The sequence below is a fragment of the Jaculus jaculus genome, chromosome 15 (genome assembly GCF_020740685.1).
Source record: "Jaculus jaculus isolate mJacJac1 chromosome 15, mJacJac1.mat.Y.cur, whole genome shotgun sequence".
Taxonomy (NCBI): Eukaryota; Metazoa; Chordata; class Mammalia; order Rodentia; family Dipodidae; genus Jaculus; species Jaculus jaculus.
Genome location: NC_059116.1, coordinates 33,328,796 through 33,347,501, shown reverse-complemented (window position 1 = coordinate 33,347,501; position 18,706 = coordinate 33,328,796). Strand labels below are relative to the sequence as shown.

The 18,706-nt window shown below is 54.7% G+C and overlaps 2 protein-coding genes across 3 annotated transcripts; one reads left to right on the top strand and one right to left on the bottom strand.

Moving 5' to 3' along the window:
* Window positions 1-875: 875 nt before the first annotated feature.
* Rnf126 (ring finger protein 126) lies at window positions 876-7,555 on the top strand. Of its 2 annotated transcripts, none has more exons than XM_004654859.2 (9): window positions 876-985; window positions 4,463-4,521; window positions 4,786-4,849; window positions 5,093-5,337; window positions 6,046-6,114; window positions 6,179-6,248; window positions 6,441-6,534; window positions 6,618-6,733; window positions 6,917-7,555. In XM_004654859.2, the coding sequence occupies exons 1-9, from the start codon at window positions 911-913 to the stop codon at window positions 7,064-7,066; spliced, it is 942 nt and encodes a 313-aa protein (XP_004654916.1). In that variant the 5' UTR covers window positions 876-910; the 3' UTR covers window positions 7,067-7,555. The 2 variants fall into 2 exon arrangements, with proteins under 2 accessions (XP_004654916.1, XP_044990933.1); XM_045134998.1 differs by having other exon boundaries at window positions 878-985; window positions 5,093-5,256.
* Window positions 7,556-9,055: 1,500 nt separating this feature from the next.
* Window positions 9,056-11,499, bottom strand: Fgf22 (fibroblast growth factor 22). The gene is made up of 3 exons (XM_004654679.3): window positions 11,319-11,499; window positions 9,899-10,002; window positions 9,056-9,825 (listed from the first exon to the last, which is right to left on the bottom strand). Exons 1-3 carry the CDS (start codon window positions 11,497-11,499, stop codon window positions 9,631-9,633), a joined length of 480 nt encoding a protein of 159 aa, XP_004654736.3. The 3' UTR covers window positions 9,056-9,630.
* Window positions 11,500-18,706: the final 7,207 nt, after the last annotated feature.

Genomic DNA, 18,706 nt, shown 5'->3' with positions numbered 1-18,706 from the left:
CCCAGGGCAGCCGAGTCTCGCGCAGGCCCCGCCTCTTGACCGCCGTAGCATCCATCCCCGCCCCTGACCGCAGCTTCCAAACGAGACCTGACCCCGCCCCACAACGCCCACGCGGCTTCCCGGTCTGGCCCCACCTTCATTCCCAGTTGCTGGGGAGACTCGGCCCCGCCCCCAAGAGATCCCACCTCCTGAGCGCCTCGGCCGCCTCCAGCCCTGGACTCACCGTCTTTCCTGGTGGCCAACCCGGAAACAGCCCCGCCCCTCAGCATCTGCGGCTTCCCAGGAACTGCGGCCCCGCCCCCGGCCCAGGCTCCGTAGAAGCCCCGCCCCTAGAGCGTATCCAGTCCTGTCCCCACCTCCATCCCGGTTGCCAAGGCGATTCAGTTTCTCCCCGTGTAGTCCCCGCTCATCGGCCTCGGCCGCCCATCCTTGTTACCAAGGAGACGGGGCTCGGCCCGAGAGGCCCCGCCCCCTGAGCTGCTCCGCAGCCTACAAGCCCTTGCCCCACCTCCGTTCCTGGTTGCCTAGAGTCGGCCCCGCCTCCACGGAGGCCCCGTCCCGGAGCGTCTACCGAGCCTACCACCCAGGTCAGGCCCCACCTCTGTTCCTGGTTGCCGAGAAGGTTCGGCCCCCGCCCCATTCAGGCCCCACCCCCTCGCCCCCTGCCCAGCGCGCCGAGTGCAGACAGTGCTTGGTTTGCCCCTGTACGGCCACCGTCGCCCTCGTCGCCCCCCGCCGAACGCACGCTTCGCCCGCGTTCCTCGCGCATCCCACGCCTGCCGTGCGTGCCGTGCGTGCGTGAGCGTGCGTGCCATGCGTGTGCGTGCGCGTCGGCCGGCGAGGAGGGAGCAGCAAACGGCCGGCGGCGGGTGCCGCGCGGGGGGCGGGCGGCGCGGAGGCGGCGGTGGCCATGGCCGAGGCGTCGTCGCAGCCCGGACGGTTCTTCTGCCACTGCTGCTCGGTGGAGATCGTGCCGCGCCTGCCGGTGAGCCCTGGGCGGGAGGCCAAGGTCGAGCAGGGAAACTGAGGCGAGGTTGGGGTGGGCCGTGCGGGACCGGGGGAGGCCTCGGTGTCGCCCCTGGGGACGCGGGCGCGGAAGGATCCCATGCGGCTCTCACCCGAGCTCGGAACCGGGACGGGCTGGGAGCGCGTGGCCCGGCCTCGGGGGCGCGCAGCGCGGCCTCGAGCGCCCTGCGGCCGTCCGTCACCAGAGCGCGTCCGGGGCTCGAGGTGTCTGGGGACTCCACCTGGGTGACCTAGGGCCCTTGCTCCTTCAAGGTGGCTTTGGTTCCTATACTTGGGGACCCTGGTGGAAGGCTCTTGACGCCCCTGGCCAGCGTCTTCCACCCGATGCACCCCACGTACGTGCCCAGCTTGTTTCCTTCCTGGGTTCTGAACCAGCAGATTCCCAAGGGGACTTAGCCAACTGTACCTGCAACCCCTTCCATCTTCGCAGGGGATACTAGAGGAAGTGAGGGTTTAAGGCCTACCCACTCCTGCTTGTCAAGTGGGAAGCAAGCCTGTGTGGTCCCTCCCGAGGCACCCATTCCTCAAGTTGGCCACCCGGCCAGGGGGAACTAAACGGAAAGAAGCGTGGGGTGGCGTCTGAATCAGGGCATCAGCTGCTGGGTGAGAGATAGGAGCAGTTAGGTATCGCTGCACACCAGCTCCTGGGTGGCATTGAGCCCTGATTCGTGAAGCTGTGGTGTTGTTCTGGGAGAGAGAAGGTGGACTTCTGAGGAGCTGGAGTCATCTCCCTCCCCACATCTTAACCCTGTCTTTCTGCCTTCCTGTCTCCGGCTTCAGGGCTAGGGGCCTGAACTGGTGGCAGTGCAGCCTCTCGAAGCTCATAGAAATCCTGGGAGGGAACAAGGGGACTCCTGTGTCTCCAGAGTCTCTCCAACTCTGCCTTTGGCTGTGGCTCCTCTTCCCGGGGCCAGAGCAGCGCCAGGTCCTGTCCTTGTGGCCTTGGACAGGGAGGACCCTGACCTCTGACTGTTAACAGGCCTGGCAAGGATCTTCCCTAAGTCAGTGACCCAGTGTAGTCTTTGTTCTCACAGGGTTTATTAGGATGGTCAGGGAGTGACAAGCACCGATGTTGACAATTCATTAGATCAGCAGTGGCTGCAGGGAGTGCTCGGGCTGGTCTGTGTGCTCAGTGGGACTCCCCCAGTGTCCTTACCATGGTCTCTGTGCTGGGATGGAGCACTCCTTGGAGGAGTCCTTGGCCCATGTGGTCACTGTGCACAGCTGCCTCTCAGACACCTGGGCTGGTTGACATGAGACACCCACTTCCAACCATGACTCCTTCTCAGGTTCCGGGCTGCTCTGAGCCTGCCTTGGGCCAGGTGGAGGTCCCACCACAGCACCATTTCAAAGCTGTGGTCCCAGGCCAGGCACTGAGCAATGCTACCTCCAGGTATGCTCAATGGTACCCTGTGTACAGGTGACCAGACCCTGAAGGGCTCCCTCTAGTGGCCTGCGCTTGTGTCCTCCCAGGGGGCAGGAACCGCCTGGGTCCTCTGGCCCCATGCTGCACCAGTGCCTGGGCCCAAATTTGATGCTGTACTTGGCTGGTCCAGACCCTATGTTTTGCTCAACCTCCTCAGGGGCACCTGCTCAGCCTGGCCCCTCACCTCACCCCATCACTATGCCTCATGGGCTGAAGAGAGCAAACGGTGCAGCTGGAGGGACTGACTTCAGTGGGGCTATGCGTTGCCAGGAGCATGCCTGGGCACTGTCTTCATTCCTGACCTGCCCCCCTGTCATGTCAGATTGACATGCTTTTGCTTCCACAGAGTCACCCCGAGTGGGTGATGATAAGAGACAGGGTACGTGGCCCTTCTTTAGACAGTGGGTGGGGAGGAAGGCCAATGGTGAGCCACTGGGTAGCATGGGTGGCTCCTGTCACCACTGATGTGCCCTGGGTGGGCTCTCCCTACCTCAGGTATGCATGCCAGCTACCATGAGAGTGACAGCTGCCTTTTTGCAGTGCCCATCCCTAGCCTCTAGCAGCTCTGCTTGCTAGAGCCCAGAGCCGGGCCCTGGAGCTTTGATGGAAGCTGGCTCCCATAAGGCCTGGTGTGGGGAATGGCTACTAGGGGTCCTTCCTACTACCCCAGAGCACATGCAGAGTTGCAAGCCAGCGGTTATGACTAAGCTACCTGGGCGTCTGGTACCACTGGATGCCCATACCAGTACTTGCATGGGCCCAGGTCAGCACTGGAAGTTCTGCATCCCTTCTTTTGGGGGGGGGAGCTCATGTGGCTAGGGACAGTTCCCCATTCTTCACACCCTGTCAGCTGAAGAGATAGAAACCCTCTAGAAGCAGTGGCAATGTGGCCTGAGACCCTACGGCCAGTGTGTCTTGCTGACTTCCTATTCTAGTCATTGGTTCTTAGCGTGAGTTACGATAAGGGTTACATGGTTGGAGAGTGACCCGTGCCTTGGAATGTCCTGCTACTTTGTGCCCCACGTGTAGGTACATGGTCACAGGCTTGCTTCTAAGAGATGACAGTGGAGTCACGAGGGGCAGAAGCCTGAGGGTAGGACATTTCAGCAAAGGACCAATAATGCATGGCTGTGTGGCCTAGAGGCGGGAGTTGGAGAGAAGGCTGCCTGACCACAACCTGTGACTGCTGTGTGCAAGCGTATGGTGGGGATGGAAGTCGAGTCAGTGAAAGCCAGGCCATGAGTGTGCCCTCCTTGGCAGAGGGTAGCAGCACTCCTCACACTTGAGTCCCACCTGTAGAATGGGGGCCACCACCCCTCGTGAGGCCTGTCCTGTGCCTGGCAGCCATCCCAAACCAACTGAGTCACATTGGTGTTGCCCTGAGGAATGGTACTGTCCCTTTCCTGTGTTCCTATCTGCATGGATCACTATCTGTTTTACCAAGTCATGTGTCCTCGTGTCATGGCTGCAAGCCTGTCAGAGCCCCCTCTGCTAGCCTCACCTTTCACCTGCCTTGTGGTGTGCACCTCCCAAGTGGTTGAGGTGGACCTGGTATGATCAGTGCCCTGTGTGGAACACAGTGGTAAGACCCATAGGCACCCACTCCTTGGGCATCTGCTCAGTTGGCACCTGGCCTGCAGCCTCAGCACCCTGCCATTCAGAAGTGGCCATGTTCCTAGAGGCGACATCAGGACCTCTGTGAGGATTTAGGCCCTGCGTGGCCTGAGTGTGGCTCGTTCAAGGAGCTATAAACCTGGTCTGGGGGGTTCACACTTGCTGCCCCTGCACAGGTCCTCAGCTTTCTTCCTGAGACATCAGGATGTTGGCCCAAGGGAGACCAAGCTGCACAGGGAGCTGTCTGTGTCCCGCCTTAGTTTGGGTACTGAAGCTGGTCCTCAGTGACTTCTATCACTATGGGGCACACACTGGGTCCAGAAGGCCTCCTGGAGGGATCAGCCTGGGAGGAACTAGAGCTAGCCATTTCGTGCTAACTCTCCCACTCTCCTGCAGGATTACATCTGCCCGAGGTGCGAGTCTGGTTTCATTGAGGAGCTTCCAGAAGAGACCAGGTAGTTACCAGAGGAGTGTGGGGCTATGGTGGGTGACCCTGCCATCCTGTGTGTCTCAGTGAGAGGGTAACTGAGGCAGGACTGAGGATGCAGAAGAGTAGGTAGGACCCTCAAAACAGCTCTGCCATATGGCTGGCCAGTGGAGGTAACTGGTGTATCTGTGTCCTCATGATTGGGAAGTGTGGTTTCAGGAAGCTATTGAGGGCTGCCTTGTACCCTGGGACCAAAGGGATTTTGCTACTGACTGGCTCCGTCTCTCCTCAGGAACACAGAAAACAATTCTGCCCCCTCCACAGCCCCCACCGACCAGAGCCGGCAGCCCTTTGAGGTGAGTATAGTGCCATGTCCTGCTGGTGGGTGTCCAGTAGAGCTAGGCTGGTACTTCTTCCTGTCTTTGATGCCAGAGTGTCCACTCCACCTCTGTCACATCCCCAACTCTTATCTGTATGATCCACTCTGAGGTCCGTCCTGTGGGGAAGGACATGAATCATGGTGTGGAGGCCTAGGGCATCCCCTGGTCTGTGATGGTGGTGGCCATGGACCATGGGCTCACTGCCTGTCCTCTCCACAGAACGTCGACCAGCACCTGTTCACGCTGCCACAGGGCTATGGTCAGTTTGCTTTCGGAATCTTTGATGACAGCTTCGAGATCCCCACGTTCCCCCCTGGGACACAGGCTGATGATGGCAGGGACCCCGAGAGCCGACGGGAGAGAGAGCACCCGTCCCGGCATCGGTACGGTGCCCGGCAGCCCCGCGCCCGCCTCACCGCCCGGCGGGCCACCGGCCGGCATGAAGGCGTCCCCACGCTGGAAGGGTGAGGGGGCCGGGGTGGCCGGTGAGGGCCCCAACCCTGTGTGCATTTCCATGCTCCTTTGAGAGCCTGATCACCATGTCCCTTCTGGTAGCCCCTTGCACAGTGAGCCTCACAGCCCTGTGGAGGCAGGAACAGGCTGGCCTTCAGGTACTTTTTCTAGTTGCACAGAACAGCCCATGCTGCATGACTTTTCCCTCCAGCCGGGCATAGGGGCACGCCTGTCACTCTATTAGCTAAGAGACTGAGCCAGGAGGATCAGGAATTGGAAGCTCAAGGCCTGCTTGGGCTGCATAGCAAGTTTGAGGCTAGGGCTGGACTCTGGCCTGTCATGCATGAGGCCCTGGGTTCTATCTCCAGCTCTGCATAAACCTGGTGTGAGTGCATGCCTGTCATCCCAGATCAGAAGCTCAAGTCCATCTCAGGCTACATAGTGAGTTTGAGGCCAGCCTTTGCTACACGGGACCCTGTTTTTAAGAAGCAAATGAAGCCTTTTGCTTTAGCCTCTCCTTGCTGTCTCTGTCTCGACTGCTCTTTCAGTCAACTTTGAAGCTGCTAGTTTGAGCCAGGTTGGCACAGGCCTGTCACCTCAGCACTTGCAAAGCCAGCCTGGGCCACAGAGCAAGACCCTGTCTCATAAGATGGTGGAGGTGGTTGATGCAAGCCTACTGGCCTGTTCCTACAGCCTCAGCATGACTCCTATCTCCACAGGATCATCCAGCAGTTGGTGAACGGTATCATCACCCCAGCTGCCATCCCTAGCCTGGGCCTGGGACCCTGGTGAGTAGCGGGTGGGCACCCTGCCCCTCCTCCCTGCGCCCCCTGACCCGGCCTCTTCCCCCAGGGGCGTCTTGCACTCGAACCCAATGGATTATGCATGGGGGGCCAATGGACTGGATGCCATCATCACACAGGTAAGGGTACAGATCATTCCTTCTGATGGTGGGTTGTCCCCAAGGCAAGCACTTATCCGTCAGCCCCTCTCCTGGAGCTTGGACCCTCCCAGAGCTGCTGGAGGTCCAGTGTGTCCTGATGAATCTGCTGGGTGGTGGTGGCCCCCTGGGGGATCCAGGACCCCTCAGGTGCCAGCTCCTTCTGTCTTTCAGCTCCTCAATCAGTTTGAGAACACAGGCCCCCCACCTGCAGACAAGGAGAAAATTCAGGCCCTCCCCACCGTCCCCGTCACTGAGGAGCACGTAGGTACGGTTCACTTGGGGTCAGTGAGCAAACCTCCGTATGACCTCCCAGGACCCTGCAGACTTCTTCACCAATGTCCTCCACAGGCTCTGGGCTGGAGTGTCCCGTGTGCAAGGATGACTATGCACTGGGTGAGAGTGTGCGGCAGCTGCCCTGCAACCACCTCTTCCACGATGGCTGCATTGTGCCCTGGCTGGAACAGGTGACACACCACCCTCTGCACTGACCCTCACCTGACCCCACCTTGTCTGTCAGCTTTAGCCCAACCCTGACCCTAGTCCTGGCCTTGAGTCATTCTGAGCTTAACCCTGGTCCTTATCTTACCCTAATCCAGACCTTGGCCTTCCTCTTACCCTCTTAATTCTGCTTCCTCTCACCCCGTAAGCATGACAGCTGCCCTGTCTGCCGGAAAAGCCTCACAGGACAGAACACGGCCACCAACCCCCCGGGCCTAACTGGGGTGGGTTTTTCCTCGTCATCGTCATCGTCATCCTCCAGCTCGCCCAGCAACGAGAATGCCACGAGCAACTCCTGAGGCCTGCCTGCCCGCCTGGGGCTCGGTCCTTCCACCCGCCAAGGCCGTGGACTAGAGGTGCTGTCACCCGTCACTGGCAGTGCCCACTGGGCCCCAGGCTGTGGCCAGGCTCTGGATTCGGCCCGCAGCTGCTGGAGGGGCGTCTGTCCCAGCTGCTCCTGGCTCGAAGGGGCTTGGGCCCCACGTCCCTGGCAGGCGCCTCCGTCCGTCTCCAACCTCACCCTCCAATGTTCAACGGCAGAAAGGTTTTTATGATTTTAAATTATTACTGCTTTGAAATAAACGGACGTTTGAGCCACGCACGGCCACACATGATCTGTGGAGAGGACCAGCCGGCCACATGCCCCTGGGAGGATGGGCACAGCCAGCGCCGGCCTCGGGACCACAAGGGGGACCAGCAGACCCAAGAACAAACTGCTCCAACAGGACAGACGTTCTACAGGGAAAGTGTGTGTCTGGAAAGATTTAATACACCCACTGAGAAGCAGAGCGCGTGGCTGGCGTCTTCTTCCCCTGCATGTGTGTGGCTTGGGAGCATTGTGCCTCTGGTAGGGAAGGCAGCCATGACCAGCTCTCTCAGCCCATGGGCCATGGGATTAGGATTCAAACTTTTTTTGTTTCGTTTTGAGAGAGGCAGAGAGAGAGAGAGAGAATGGGCGTGCCAGGGCCTTCCTGCTAAGAACGAGCTCCAGATGCATGTGCCCCCTTGTGGCACATGTGTGACATTGCGTGCTTGCATTACTGCACGTCATGTTTCATGGGACCTGACCTGGAGATTTAAACTTGAGTCCTTAGTCTTTGCAGGCAAGTGCCTTAACCATTAAGGCATCTTTCCAGCCCAGAGTTCAAACTTTTACCCCCAAATCTGCCTGGTGGATGCTGCAGCATGTCAGCTGGGCAATGGGTCTTTGTGATCCTGGGTCCCTCTGTCCACTTGCCCTTGCTTAGGATGGACTCTCCCCACCCCCATGTGGCCTTCCCCTGTGGGGGCCACCCATACTATGCTGTTGTCAAGCCACTCACATGCTCACATGCAGGTCCCCGCTTGTCTGTTTGCTTCTGGGCTTTGGGGTGAGATGTGGCCACCCCTGCAGGTCACAGAGAGATGGGACTGAGCAACTGGCTGTGGCTAATGGGGGTCCATCCTGCTTGTCCTTGGGTTAAGGACCCCTGAAGTGCAGAGAGAAGCAACCTGTGCCAGCAGCTACTGGGGACTGGGCTGGTCATCTGCATTCTGTTTTGTTTTTTTCCCCTCTGAGTTAGGGTCTCACTCTGGCCCAGGCTGACCCTAGAATTAACTATGTAGTCTCAGGGTGCCCTTTGGCCTTAAGTGCTGGGATTAGAGGCTTGTGCTACCATGCCCGTTTTTTTTTTTTTTGTTTTTTTTTTTTTTGTTGTTTTTTAAGAGAGAATTGGCATGCCAGGGCTTTAGCCACTACCATTTAACTCCAGATGCTTGTACCACCTAGTGGGCATGTGCGACCTATGCCTGCCTCACCTTTGTGCATCTGGCTAACATGGGATCTGGAGAGTCGAAATATGGGTCCTTACGCTTTGCAGACAAGCGCCTTAACCTTTAAGCCATCTTCTCTATCCCTTTTTTCTTTCTTCTCTCTCTCTCTTTTTTCTCTCTCTCTCTTTTTTTTTTTTTTTTTTTTTTTTTTTTGGTTTTTCAAGGTAGGATCTAGTCCAGGCTGACCTGGAACTTACTCCATAGTCTGTCTCAAGCTGACCTCGAACATCTGGCACTCCTCCTACCTTTGTCTCCCAAGTGCTGGGATTACAGGCATGTGCCACCATGCTGGGTCCATCATTGCTGCTTAAGCAGCCAGAACTGATGTGCCATGTTCAGCCAAGAAGGAAGCAGCTGGGCAGGACCAGCTCCTGCCACGTGTGATGTGGTGTGTGTCTTCCCATCCGTCCATGCTGTCACTGTAACAAGTTACCATGTACCTAATGGTTTAAAGCATTTATTAACTGGTGGTTCTGGGGTCAGGATCTCATACAGGCCTCCTCTGCCAGGGAACCCCCTGTTACAGAGGCCCTGTGTCCCTCAGCTTGTGGCCCCTCTCTTAAGAATGCCTTTGACCTTCCTATCTCCCTCCCAGGAGCACTCTGCTGACGGCTACAGGTGACCACTATGGTTCCCAGCTCAAGCCCATCTGCAGGGGACATCTTCTGCCACAGTAGGTGGTGTCCTTGGGTAGCGGGGACGAGGATGTCTCTGGCTGATGATGCTTCTGTGTCATTGCCCCCCCCCAATCCTGGGCCCTGTGTGAACTGTCCCTCCCAGTTCCTGCTTCCTTATCCACTCCACGTGTCCCCAACCCCGAGCCTCTTAATACGTGCTGCAGCCTTCATGCAGCCTGGACCATGACCAGCCAGGTCATTGCATCCCACAAATTGCTGGGCACCCTGAAAGTCAGCTTTGCCTGTGGGGAACCCTGCTGTGTCCTTATTCCTGGCACCCAACAGGTACCTGGTTGATACTTAGAATGAGAATGCATATAAGGGCAGATGGGCAACCAGGGCTTCCAACTTCAGCCCCTCTCCCTTGTGGGGACTCAGGACACCAGCACTGGAAGAAAGTGGGTGGACAGGTGATGCCGCCGTGTCTTTCCACCTCGGCGGGGAGTCCCACTGCCATCCAGTGCCAGGAACATGGGCCTGCCTTGGTGGCGCCAGCGCCTTGAGGCATAGGTGTTGTAGCCATTCTCCTCTATGCGTTCCCGGAACCTGCAGTCCACTGTGTAGATGCGCTGTGAGAGGAGACTGAGCATGAGGCTAGCAGACCTCACTTGCACCTGCCATCTGCCACCACATATCACTCACCGACCCATAGAGGCGGCCCCGGCGGTTCATGGCCACGTAGAAGCCTGTGTGCACAGCCTTGAGCACCACTGTGCCCACTCGGACAGAACGGATCTCAACAACACCTGCATGGGGACAAGACGGGACTCAGGCTGTGCCCACAGCAGGCTTTCCTCTCCTCAGGGCCTAACCAAGACGCTCCCTAGCAAGCCTGTGGCGCCACTTCCAGCTGGTGTTGGACCCTTGGGGTCAGGATAGATGACAGCCTAGTGGATAAGGCAAGGGTAGATGGATCAGAGTGGCCTAGAGGCTTCAAAGAGCCAGGCAGAGGCCATGTCTGTGTCCTGTGGTGAGCAGGGAATCAGCCAGGTGGCCTTGAACCAGCTACACATAGTGACAGGAGTCAAGTAGGGCCCCACACTACTGTGAAAGCTAGCCCCTGCTGTGTGATCTTCAGCTCCTGAAAGTCTGAGCGTCCCTCCCCCATAGTGGCCATGTATCACCCACACTGCTCTACCCATCCTCAAGCCCTAGGGCATGTGCACCAGCTGTTCCCACTGCCTGTTAGGTAGTTCCTCCTGTACTGGGTCTGATCTGGCCAGTGCCTCTGAGAAAGGCCTGCACCATCTTTAACACAGCTGCCGTCATTCCTGGAATTGAAATGGCCTCTCTGAGATGACTACATTGTGGGAACTGTGGTTACCACTCCATCTCCTAGCCCAGCATTGTGCAGACAAGTTGCCCATTTACTAACCAAGGTGTTCCAATCCCTACTTGCAAAGAACCATCCGTTGTCCATCATTCCATCCCTCCATGTGGAATGTATCCGGGGTTTAGAAAGAAGCAGTGACAGTCCCAGGTCACCTGGCAGAGCCAGGCCTCTCCCTGAGCCTGAGGTCACCCCACCTGCTGTGCTACCACGGATGGACCTGCCCAGCCAGTCCCTTGTCACAGCCCTCCTGTTCAGTCTAATGAGGGCCTTGGAGGCCAGATGAAAGCCAGTAGGAAGGGCAGCACCCTGTCACCTGCCCTGATGGTGACTCAAGTGGTCAGCACTGGACTCCGACTCTCCCCAGCATCCTTGCCGACTATAATGGCCGGCCAGTCATCTCCAGCTTCGTCCTCATCCTGGCAGCTCCTAGGCCACATACACACCACAAACATTTATCGAGTGCATACTATATGCTGCAGCCTACTTCGTAGCCCAGCTCCTCTCCCCATCTCGGCTTCCCATCTCATCTGCTGAACGGGGTGTCCGTGAAGAAAGGCAGGACCCCAACTCCGGCACCTCCTGAACCTCTCAGCGGGAGTCTCCTGAGCACACACAGCCTTGGCTGCAGCTTCCCCTGTACACGGACCAGGGACCCCACCCACCAACCCTGCACGGGGTGGCGCCCATCTTACAGCTGAGGAAACTGAGGCCCAAATTAAGCGCACTCACTGTCCCGGCCGTGCCGCCAGCGGGTGCCCTGCACGCGCCCGCCTGGGTCCACGCGCAGGAAGAAGTGCGTGGATGAGAAGAGGCGCCGCCAGCGCACGTCGCCCTCCAGGTGCGGGTAGCGGCCCGGGGTCCCCGCGGCGCCCAGCAGCAGCCAGGCCAGGCCCAGCCACAGCCGGCTCATGGCCCGCTCTGCCCGCCGCCGGGTCCTGGAGGCCGGGGGCCAATGGGGAGCCGCGGGGCGGGGCGGGGCGGGACGCGTCCCGCCAATGAGCGCTAGGGGGCGGGGCCTCCGCTCTGACAGCTCGGCCGGGTGCTTGTTTGTGTGTAGGGGCGGGAAGCTGGGTCCAGAGTGCGGGCGCAGAGGGCCTGGGGTGGTGACAGAGACAAGAGAGATCAAGATAGAGATCACACACCAGAAAGACCGCAGATATCAGAGAGATACACAGAGACCAGAGACGGATGAGAGAGATCAGAGGGACTAGAGACAGGAGAGACCCAAAGACAGACCAGCAATAGAGATCAGAGACAGAGACGAGAGAAGCAGTGAGAGACAGACAAGTGATGACAGATGGAGAGACAGAGAGATAGAAATTAGAGAGACAGGGATGGAGAGATGGCTTAGCAGTTAACGCGCTTGTCTGCTAAGCTAGTGGACCCAGGTTCGGTTCCCCAGGACCAACGTAAGCCGGATGCACGACTGGGTGCATGCGTCTGGAGTTCGTTTGCAGTGGCCCTGGGGCACCCATTCTTTCTGTCTACCTGCCTCTTTCTCTCTCTGTCTCTCTCAAATAAATTAAAAATTGAAAATAGCCAGATGTGGTGGCGCTTGCCTTTAATCCCAGCCCTCAGGAGGCAGAGGTAGGAGGATTGCCATGAGTTCGAGGCCACCCTGAGACTACATAGTGAATTCCAGGTCAGCCTGGGCTAGAGTGAGACCCTACCTTGAAAAACCAAAATATTAAAATTAAACATATTGGCCGTGCGTGGGCGCATGCTTTTAATCCCAGCACCCAGTACCCGGGAGGCGAGGTAGGAGGATCATCATGAGTTCGAGACCACCCTAAGAGTACATAGTGAATTCCAGGTCAGCATGAGCTAGAGTGAGACCCTACCTTAAATAATAATAATAGTGAGACCCTACCTTTAATAATAATAATAATAATAATAAATGTACTGGGTAGATGGACACACACACACAAAGACACAGAGGTGGGCGATTATAGGCAAAACAAAGAAATGGAGAGATAGAGAGAGAAATGAGCAAGACAGAAACCACAGACAAGACACAGAGCCAGAAATACATAGACGAAACAGAAAGACAGAGCTGGAGACAGAGACTGAGAAATGCACAGGTGGCAATAGGGACTAGGCAGAAATTAAACACGGATGCCCAGGGTTGAGCCAGAAAGTTCCAGAGGGATATCATTTTGGCCAGCCAGGGGGACACATTGTCCTCCAGGCCAACAGGAGCAGCAGTTCTGATGTGGGGAGACACATGTGGTTAGGGTAAGCAGTAGGATCTGGGAGGGACACTGGGGCCTGTATTTGCAAAGGAGGAACAAATCGTGTCATCGCTGCCTAAGGGACATGGGGAAAGAAGAGTAGCACTGGTCCCAGAATGGAAGCTTCATGGCCAGGCAGCAGGAATGGGGTGGTGTTTCCAAATCCACACCCACTCCCCATTATAGCCACACCCCAGCAGCAGCTGTGGTCACCTGCCCAGCAGCCTGTGGCTCCAAACATGGGTGCAATGACCTTCAGACGTTGCCACGAGTCCCTGGTGGTAGAGAACTGCGGTCCCACGCAAGACACGTCACAAATCCCAATTGCCGCCCTCGTCCCCCGCAGCCCAGTCCTGCGTCGCTGGCCCCAGGCAGCGCCTTTAATAGTACCCAGACAAGTTGACAAGCTGCCTTCTTAGAGAGCCCTCCGGAAGGACAACCGGTCCTGCCAGACGCCTGGATTCCATCCTGGTGGCTCTGGGGATCCTGACTCTTCCTGGCCCAGGGCAGGTCACTGAAGGGACAGGCTGGTGCCTATCTCAGGACAAGAGGGGACACAGCTGTTCCCATGCCTGGACCTTTCTCGCCATCCTCTCAGCCGGCTCTGGGACCTCCCCAGACCATCCACACCTTTCTTCCTCTTCTGTGAAGGGGTGTCATCTCAGGCTATGTTTCAGGTCCTTGTATAAGGCTAAGACCCATGTCCAGGGGGCCTCCAATTTATTTATTTAGTTAGTTATTTCTTTTTTTGGTGGGGGTTGAGGTAGGGTCTCACTCTAGCTTAAGCTGATCTGGAATTCACTATGTAGTCTTAGAATGGCCTCAAAAGTCTTGGCAATCCTCCTACCACAATGCTGGGATTAAAGGCGTGTGCTACCACGCCCAGCTCTTCAGAGGTGTTTAATAATATTCAATGATAATATAATTTGCATGTCATGCAAATCAACCATATAAAGTGTAAATTCAGGGTTATTAGTGCATCACAGAGTTAGGCAACTCTCATCTCTACTGAATTCCAGAACATTCCATCATCCCAAAGGAAGCCTGATTGCTACAAGCAGTCACCCTGCCTCCTCAGTTTCCACAAATCTACTTCCTGACTTTGGAGTTGTCTCTTCTGGACATTTCTTGTCAGAGCCCCACAGTGTGGGACTTTGTGTCTGATTTTCACTGAGTACAATGTCTTTTGAGGACATATCCCTCAATGCTGTGGTGTGTAACATAGCCTGGCTCCTTTTCCTGGTGAGTAACGTGGATCCTGCCATGTATGTCCATTATCTATCTGTGGACACTAGCTGGGCTGCCTCCTATAATACGAGGAGTTTCTGTGTGGATCTGGGATTTCCTATCTCCTGGGCACACAGAGAGGAGGACTCTCTGCATTGTATGGTATTAATTTTGTTTGCTTTTCTCGCACAGGCTCTTGGTGTAGCCCAGGCTGGTCTATACCTCACAACCTTCTGCCTCAGCCTCCTGAGTAGTGGGTGACAGGTTTGTCCTATGCTGCAGTATTCTTTTATCACTTATTTATTTATTTATTTATTATTTTGGTTTTTTGAGGTAGGGTCTCACTCTAAACCAGGCTGACCTGGAATTTACTACATAGTCTCAGGGTGGCCTCAAACTTACCGCGACCCTCCTACCTCTGCCTCCATGGTGCTGGGATTAAAGGTGTGTGCCACCATGCCATCACTTATTTGTTGGCTTTTGGATTGTTTTGGCTTGTGTGCATATAGTATGGTTGATGTGGGGTATGCATGTGTATACAAGTGTGTGTGAAGATTCATGCACATGGGTACAAAGGCCAGAGGAAAACTTAGGGTGTCTACTCCTCCTCCTCCATGTTGTTTCCTTGAGATAGGCTTTCTATGTGGATGCTGGGACCTATCTCACGGCCTCATGCCTCCATGGCAGGCAGACTCCCCCCTTGAGGTAGGGCCTAGGCTGACCTCAGGGTGGCCTCAACTCTCCACAATCCTCCTACCTCTGCCTTCCGAGAGTGCTGGGATTAAAGGTGTGCGCCACCATGCCCAGCGTGTGGCAAACAATCTTATCCTCTGAATCATCTCCCAACACCCACTTTTGTATTGTACAAGGGCTCACGCTATAGGCCAGGCTGACCTGGAACTCACGGCAATCCTCTGTCCAAAACCTTAACCTTTTTTTCTCAATTATTATTAACATTTTCCATGATTATGAAAGATATCCCATGGTAATACTCTCCCTCCCTCCCTCCCTCCCTCCCCACTTTCCCCTTTGAAATTCCATTCTCCATCATATCTCCTCCCCCTTTCAATCAGTCTCTCTTTTATTTTCATGTCATGATCTTTTCCTCCTCTTGATGGTCTTATGTAGGTAGTGTCAGGCACTATGAGGTCATGGATATCCAGGCCATTTTATGTCTGGAGGGAGCACATTGTAAGGAGTCCTACCCTTCCTTTGGCTCTTACAGTCTTTCCGCCACCTCTTCTGCATTAGACCCTGAGCCTTGGAAGGTGTGATCGAGATGTTACTCAGTACTCCAGTCACTTCTTTCCAGCACTATGATACCTTCTGAGTCATCCTAAGGTCACTGCCATCTGAAAAGAGAAGATTATCTACCCAAAGTGAGAGTAGCATTAATATAAGGGTATGAATATTAAGAGAAGTGCTTACTGGGCAGTTTGATAAACATTGTATATACATTTTTCCAGACATCAGCAGATGTTACACCCCTAGGGCTCATGACTAACCCTCTTTTAAGTTTTTAGAATCAGGGATGTGTTCCCCCCCACCATGGAGTGGGCCTTCAGTCCAATTGGAGGGCAGTTGGTTTCCACCATGACAGACCTGCCACTATTGCACCCGTTGGCTCATTTGGCCTGGCTGGCCAATTATAAGGCCTGTAGTGTCCACTGTTGAGTATCTTCACTGATGTTATCTCTTTCTCCCATTGAACTACATGTAGAATGACTTCTTCCAGCTTTCTGTCAGCTGGTCTACATGTCAGCTCAGTTCCAGCATGATTTCTCAGTGGTCTTGCAGCCCAAGTATGTGGAGTCTTCAGCAATAGGGTCTTACCATCTATTCCTGGTGGGAAACCAAGGGCCTCGGCAATGGCCTATAATGTTTTGGGGGCATCAGGGACCTCCCTGGCCAACAACTCACTGGTGGTATCCCATCCCTGGCACTGAAAATTTTCTAACAACGATCTATGGTTCCTGAGTTGTCTAAAACCTTTTAAGTAATGGGATTTCAGGCTTGAGCCACCATGCATGACAAGACCATCTCTCCAGCCTCCAAGAAACTATTAAGAATCAAGGAGGATCATGGAAACTGTTAATAAAAATTAAAAAATAAAATAAAATAAAGAATCAAGAAGGAGGGCTGGAGAGATGGCTTAGTGGTTAAGTGCTTGTCTGTGAAGCACAAGAACCCTGGTTCGAGGCTCAGTTCCCCAGGACCCACATTAGCCAGATGCACAAGGGGGCACATGCATTTGGAGTTTGTTTGCAGTGGCTAGAAGCCCTGGCGCACCCATTCTCTCTCTCTCCCTCTTTCTCTCTCTCTCTGTCACTCTCAAATAAAAAAATAAGAATGAACAAAAAAATTTAAAAATTAAAAAAAAGCTGGGCTTGGTGGTACACACCTTTAATCCCAGCACTTGGGAGGCAGAGATAGGAGGATTGCCATGAGTTCTAGGCCACCCTGAGACTCCACAGTGAATTCCAGGTCAGCCTGGACTAGAGCAAGACCCTACCTCAAAAAAAAAAAAAAAAAAGATTCAAGGGGAAAGATAAGCATGGTGGCTCACACCTTTAATCCCAGCACTCAGGAGGCAGAGGTAAGAGAATTGAGGGGGAAAGAAAGCCAGGGTTGAAGAGTTGGCTCACTAGTTAAAGTCTGATGACCTGGGTTTGATTCCCCTGTACCCACATAAAACCAGGTGCACAAACTGGTATATGCATCTAGAGTTGGTTTTCAGCATAGGAGGCCCTAGTGTGCCCATACTTTCTCTTTCTGTCTACATATTTTCTTTTCTTTTTCAAGGTAGGGTCTCACTTTAGCTCAGGTTGACCTGGAATCCAGTGTGGAGTCTCAGGGTAGCCTTGAACTCATGGCAATCCTTCTACCTCTGCCTCCTGAGTTCTGGGATTAAGGGTGTCTGCCACCACACCCGGCTTGTCTGCATCTTTCTATTTCTCTCAAATGAATAATAATAAAAAGATTTAGAGGCTGGAGAGATGGCTTAGCAGTTAAACGTTTGCCTATAAAGCCTAAGGACCTCGGTTCAAGGCTCGATTTCCCAGGACCCATGTAAGTCAGATGCACAGGGTAGCACATGTGTGTGGAGTTTGTTTGAAGTGGCTGAAGGCCCTGGCTCACCCATTCTCTCTGTATTTATCTGCCTCTTTCTCTGTCTGTTGCTCTCAAATAAATAAAAATAAACAAAAATATTTTTAAAAAAAAGATTTAAAAAAACTGGGAGTGGGCCAGGCATGGTAGCATATGCCTTTAATCTGAGGTAGGAGGATTGCTGTGAGTTTGAGACCAGTCTGGGACTACAAAATGAGTTCCATGACAGCCTGGGTTAGAGCAAGACCCTACCTTGATAAAACAAAAAAAAATTTTTTTTCTTCTGTGCTGGAGATGAGCCCAGGGCCTTGGTGTATGCTAGACAGGAGCTCTACCACTGAAAACGGCCCCAACCCTCACTGTGGGTTCTAGACTGGAACTCTATTGCTAGGCCATGCCTCCTCCCCCACCCCAGAATAACTCTGGTGGCTAAATATTGTTGTGTGGAGTCTGGTGTCTCTGCAAATACAAGAGGAACTTGAAGCCTAGGGACCTAGGAAGGACACAGGCCCCTGGTTCTGCCAGCTTGCGAGGCTGTATGGAACTGTCTCTAAAAGAATCCAGGTAGCAGGCCATGCTGCTTGGTGACCCCAGGAAGAAGCAAGGACTGAGGTCATCATGCCTTGGGCACCCTGCAGTGAGCTGGGTCAGCCAGTTGGGGAGGGCGCTGCTGTGTGCTGAAAACATTCCTAGCTGGTGGCATCACCTAGGAGGCAAACTGTGTGGGCTGCACTGCCTGGAATGTGCAGTGAGGGGCTGCTGGTCCAGGCTTTGCCCTGGGGGGTACAGGGCCACTAGAGCTGAGGAAGGCCAGCAAGTCCTGCCCCAGAACCCTTTCCTTCTTGCTGCCGCTCAGCTCAGCCAGCGTGCTCCTGCCTCTGAGCCATAGCAGTGGCTGACATCACTCCACACCCCCATCCTGATTCCTAGACCTTCATGTGACAGCAACTAAGGGAAACTCTCTCTGAGCTTCTGCTTCCCAGCTGAATAATAGTTGGGCTTGCCTTTCATGTCTGACTGTCTGCACCTGGCCCAGAACACTTGGGGGGGGGGCACAGTTGAATGAATTGACAGTCTGAGATTATCTCCATTGTCCCCCCCCCCACTTCTCCATTTAACTCCGTCTTTGTGCTTCATTCTGCCTGTCTGGGGGTTTGGAGACTACTGGGTAAACTGAGACCAGAGGGAGTAGATGAATAGAAACATGACCACCCGGCTGTACCTTGGTACTTCAGTTGGAAGTCTGACAGACCCAGGCTTCCCCTTTGTTCCCTAATACCAATGCTCTTTTTCTGTGTCGTTGTGCCACTTAATCAGTCCTCCTGAATTTCAGTTTCCTCCATAATAGACTGGGCATTTGCACCCCCAAAACTCTCTTTGGGCTGGGTGTGGTGACACAGGCCTTTAATCCCAGTACTGATCGTGGAGAGTTCCAGGCCACCCTGAGACTACATAGTGAATTCTAGGTCAGCCTGAGCTAGAGTGAGACCCTACCTCAAAACAAAAAAAAAACCAAACAAACAAACAAAAAAAGCAGGGCTGGAGAGATGG

Excerpts from the sequence above, each read along its gene's own strand:
- Fgf22 (XM_004654679.3), bottom strand. The coding sequence starts at position 11,499 with ATGAGCCGGCTGTGGCTGGGCCTGGCCTGGCTGCTGCTGGGCGCCGCG. Across the intron at positions 10,003-11,318 it reads CTGGCGGCACGGCCGGGACA|GTGTTGTTGAGATCCGTTCT; the intron begins GTGAGTGCGCTT and ends GTCCCCATGCAG. Across the intron at positions 9,826-9,898 it reads GGGGCCGCCTCTATGGGTCG|CGCATCTACACAGTGGACTG; the intron begins GTGAGTGATATG and ends CTCCTCTCACAG.
- Rnf126 (XM_004654859.2), top strand. The coding sequence starts at position 911 with ATGGCCGAGGCGTCGTCGCAGCCCGGACGGTTCTTCTGCCACTGCTGC. Across the intron at positions 6,249-6,440 it reads TGGATGCCATCATCACACAG|CTCCTCAATCAGTTTGAGAA; the intron begins GTAAGGGTACAG and ends TCTGTCTTTCAG. Across the intron at positions 6,734-6,916 it reads TTGTGCCCTGGCTGGAACAG|CATGACAGCTGCCCTGTCTG; the intron begins GTGACACACCAC and ends TCACCCCGTAAG.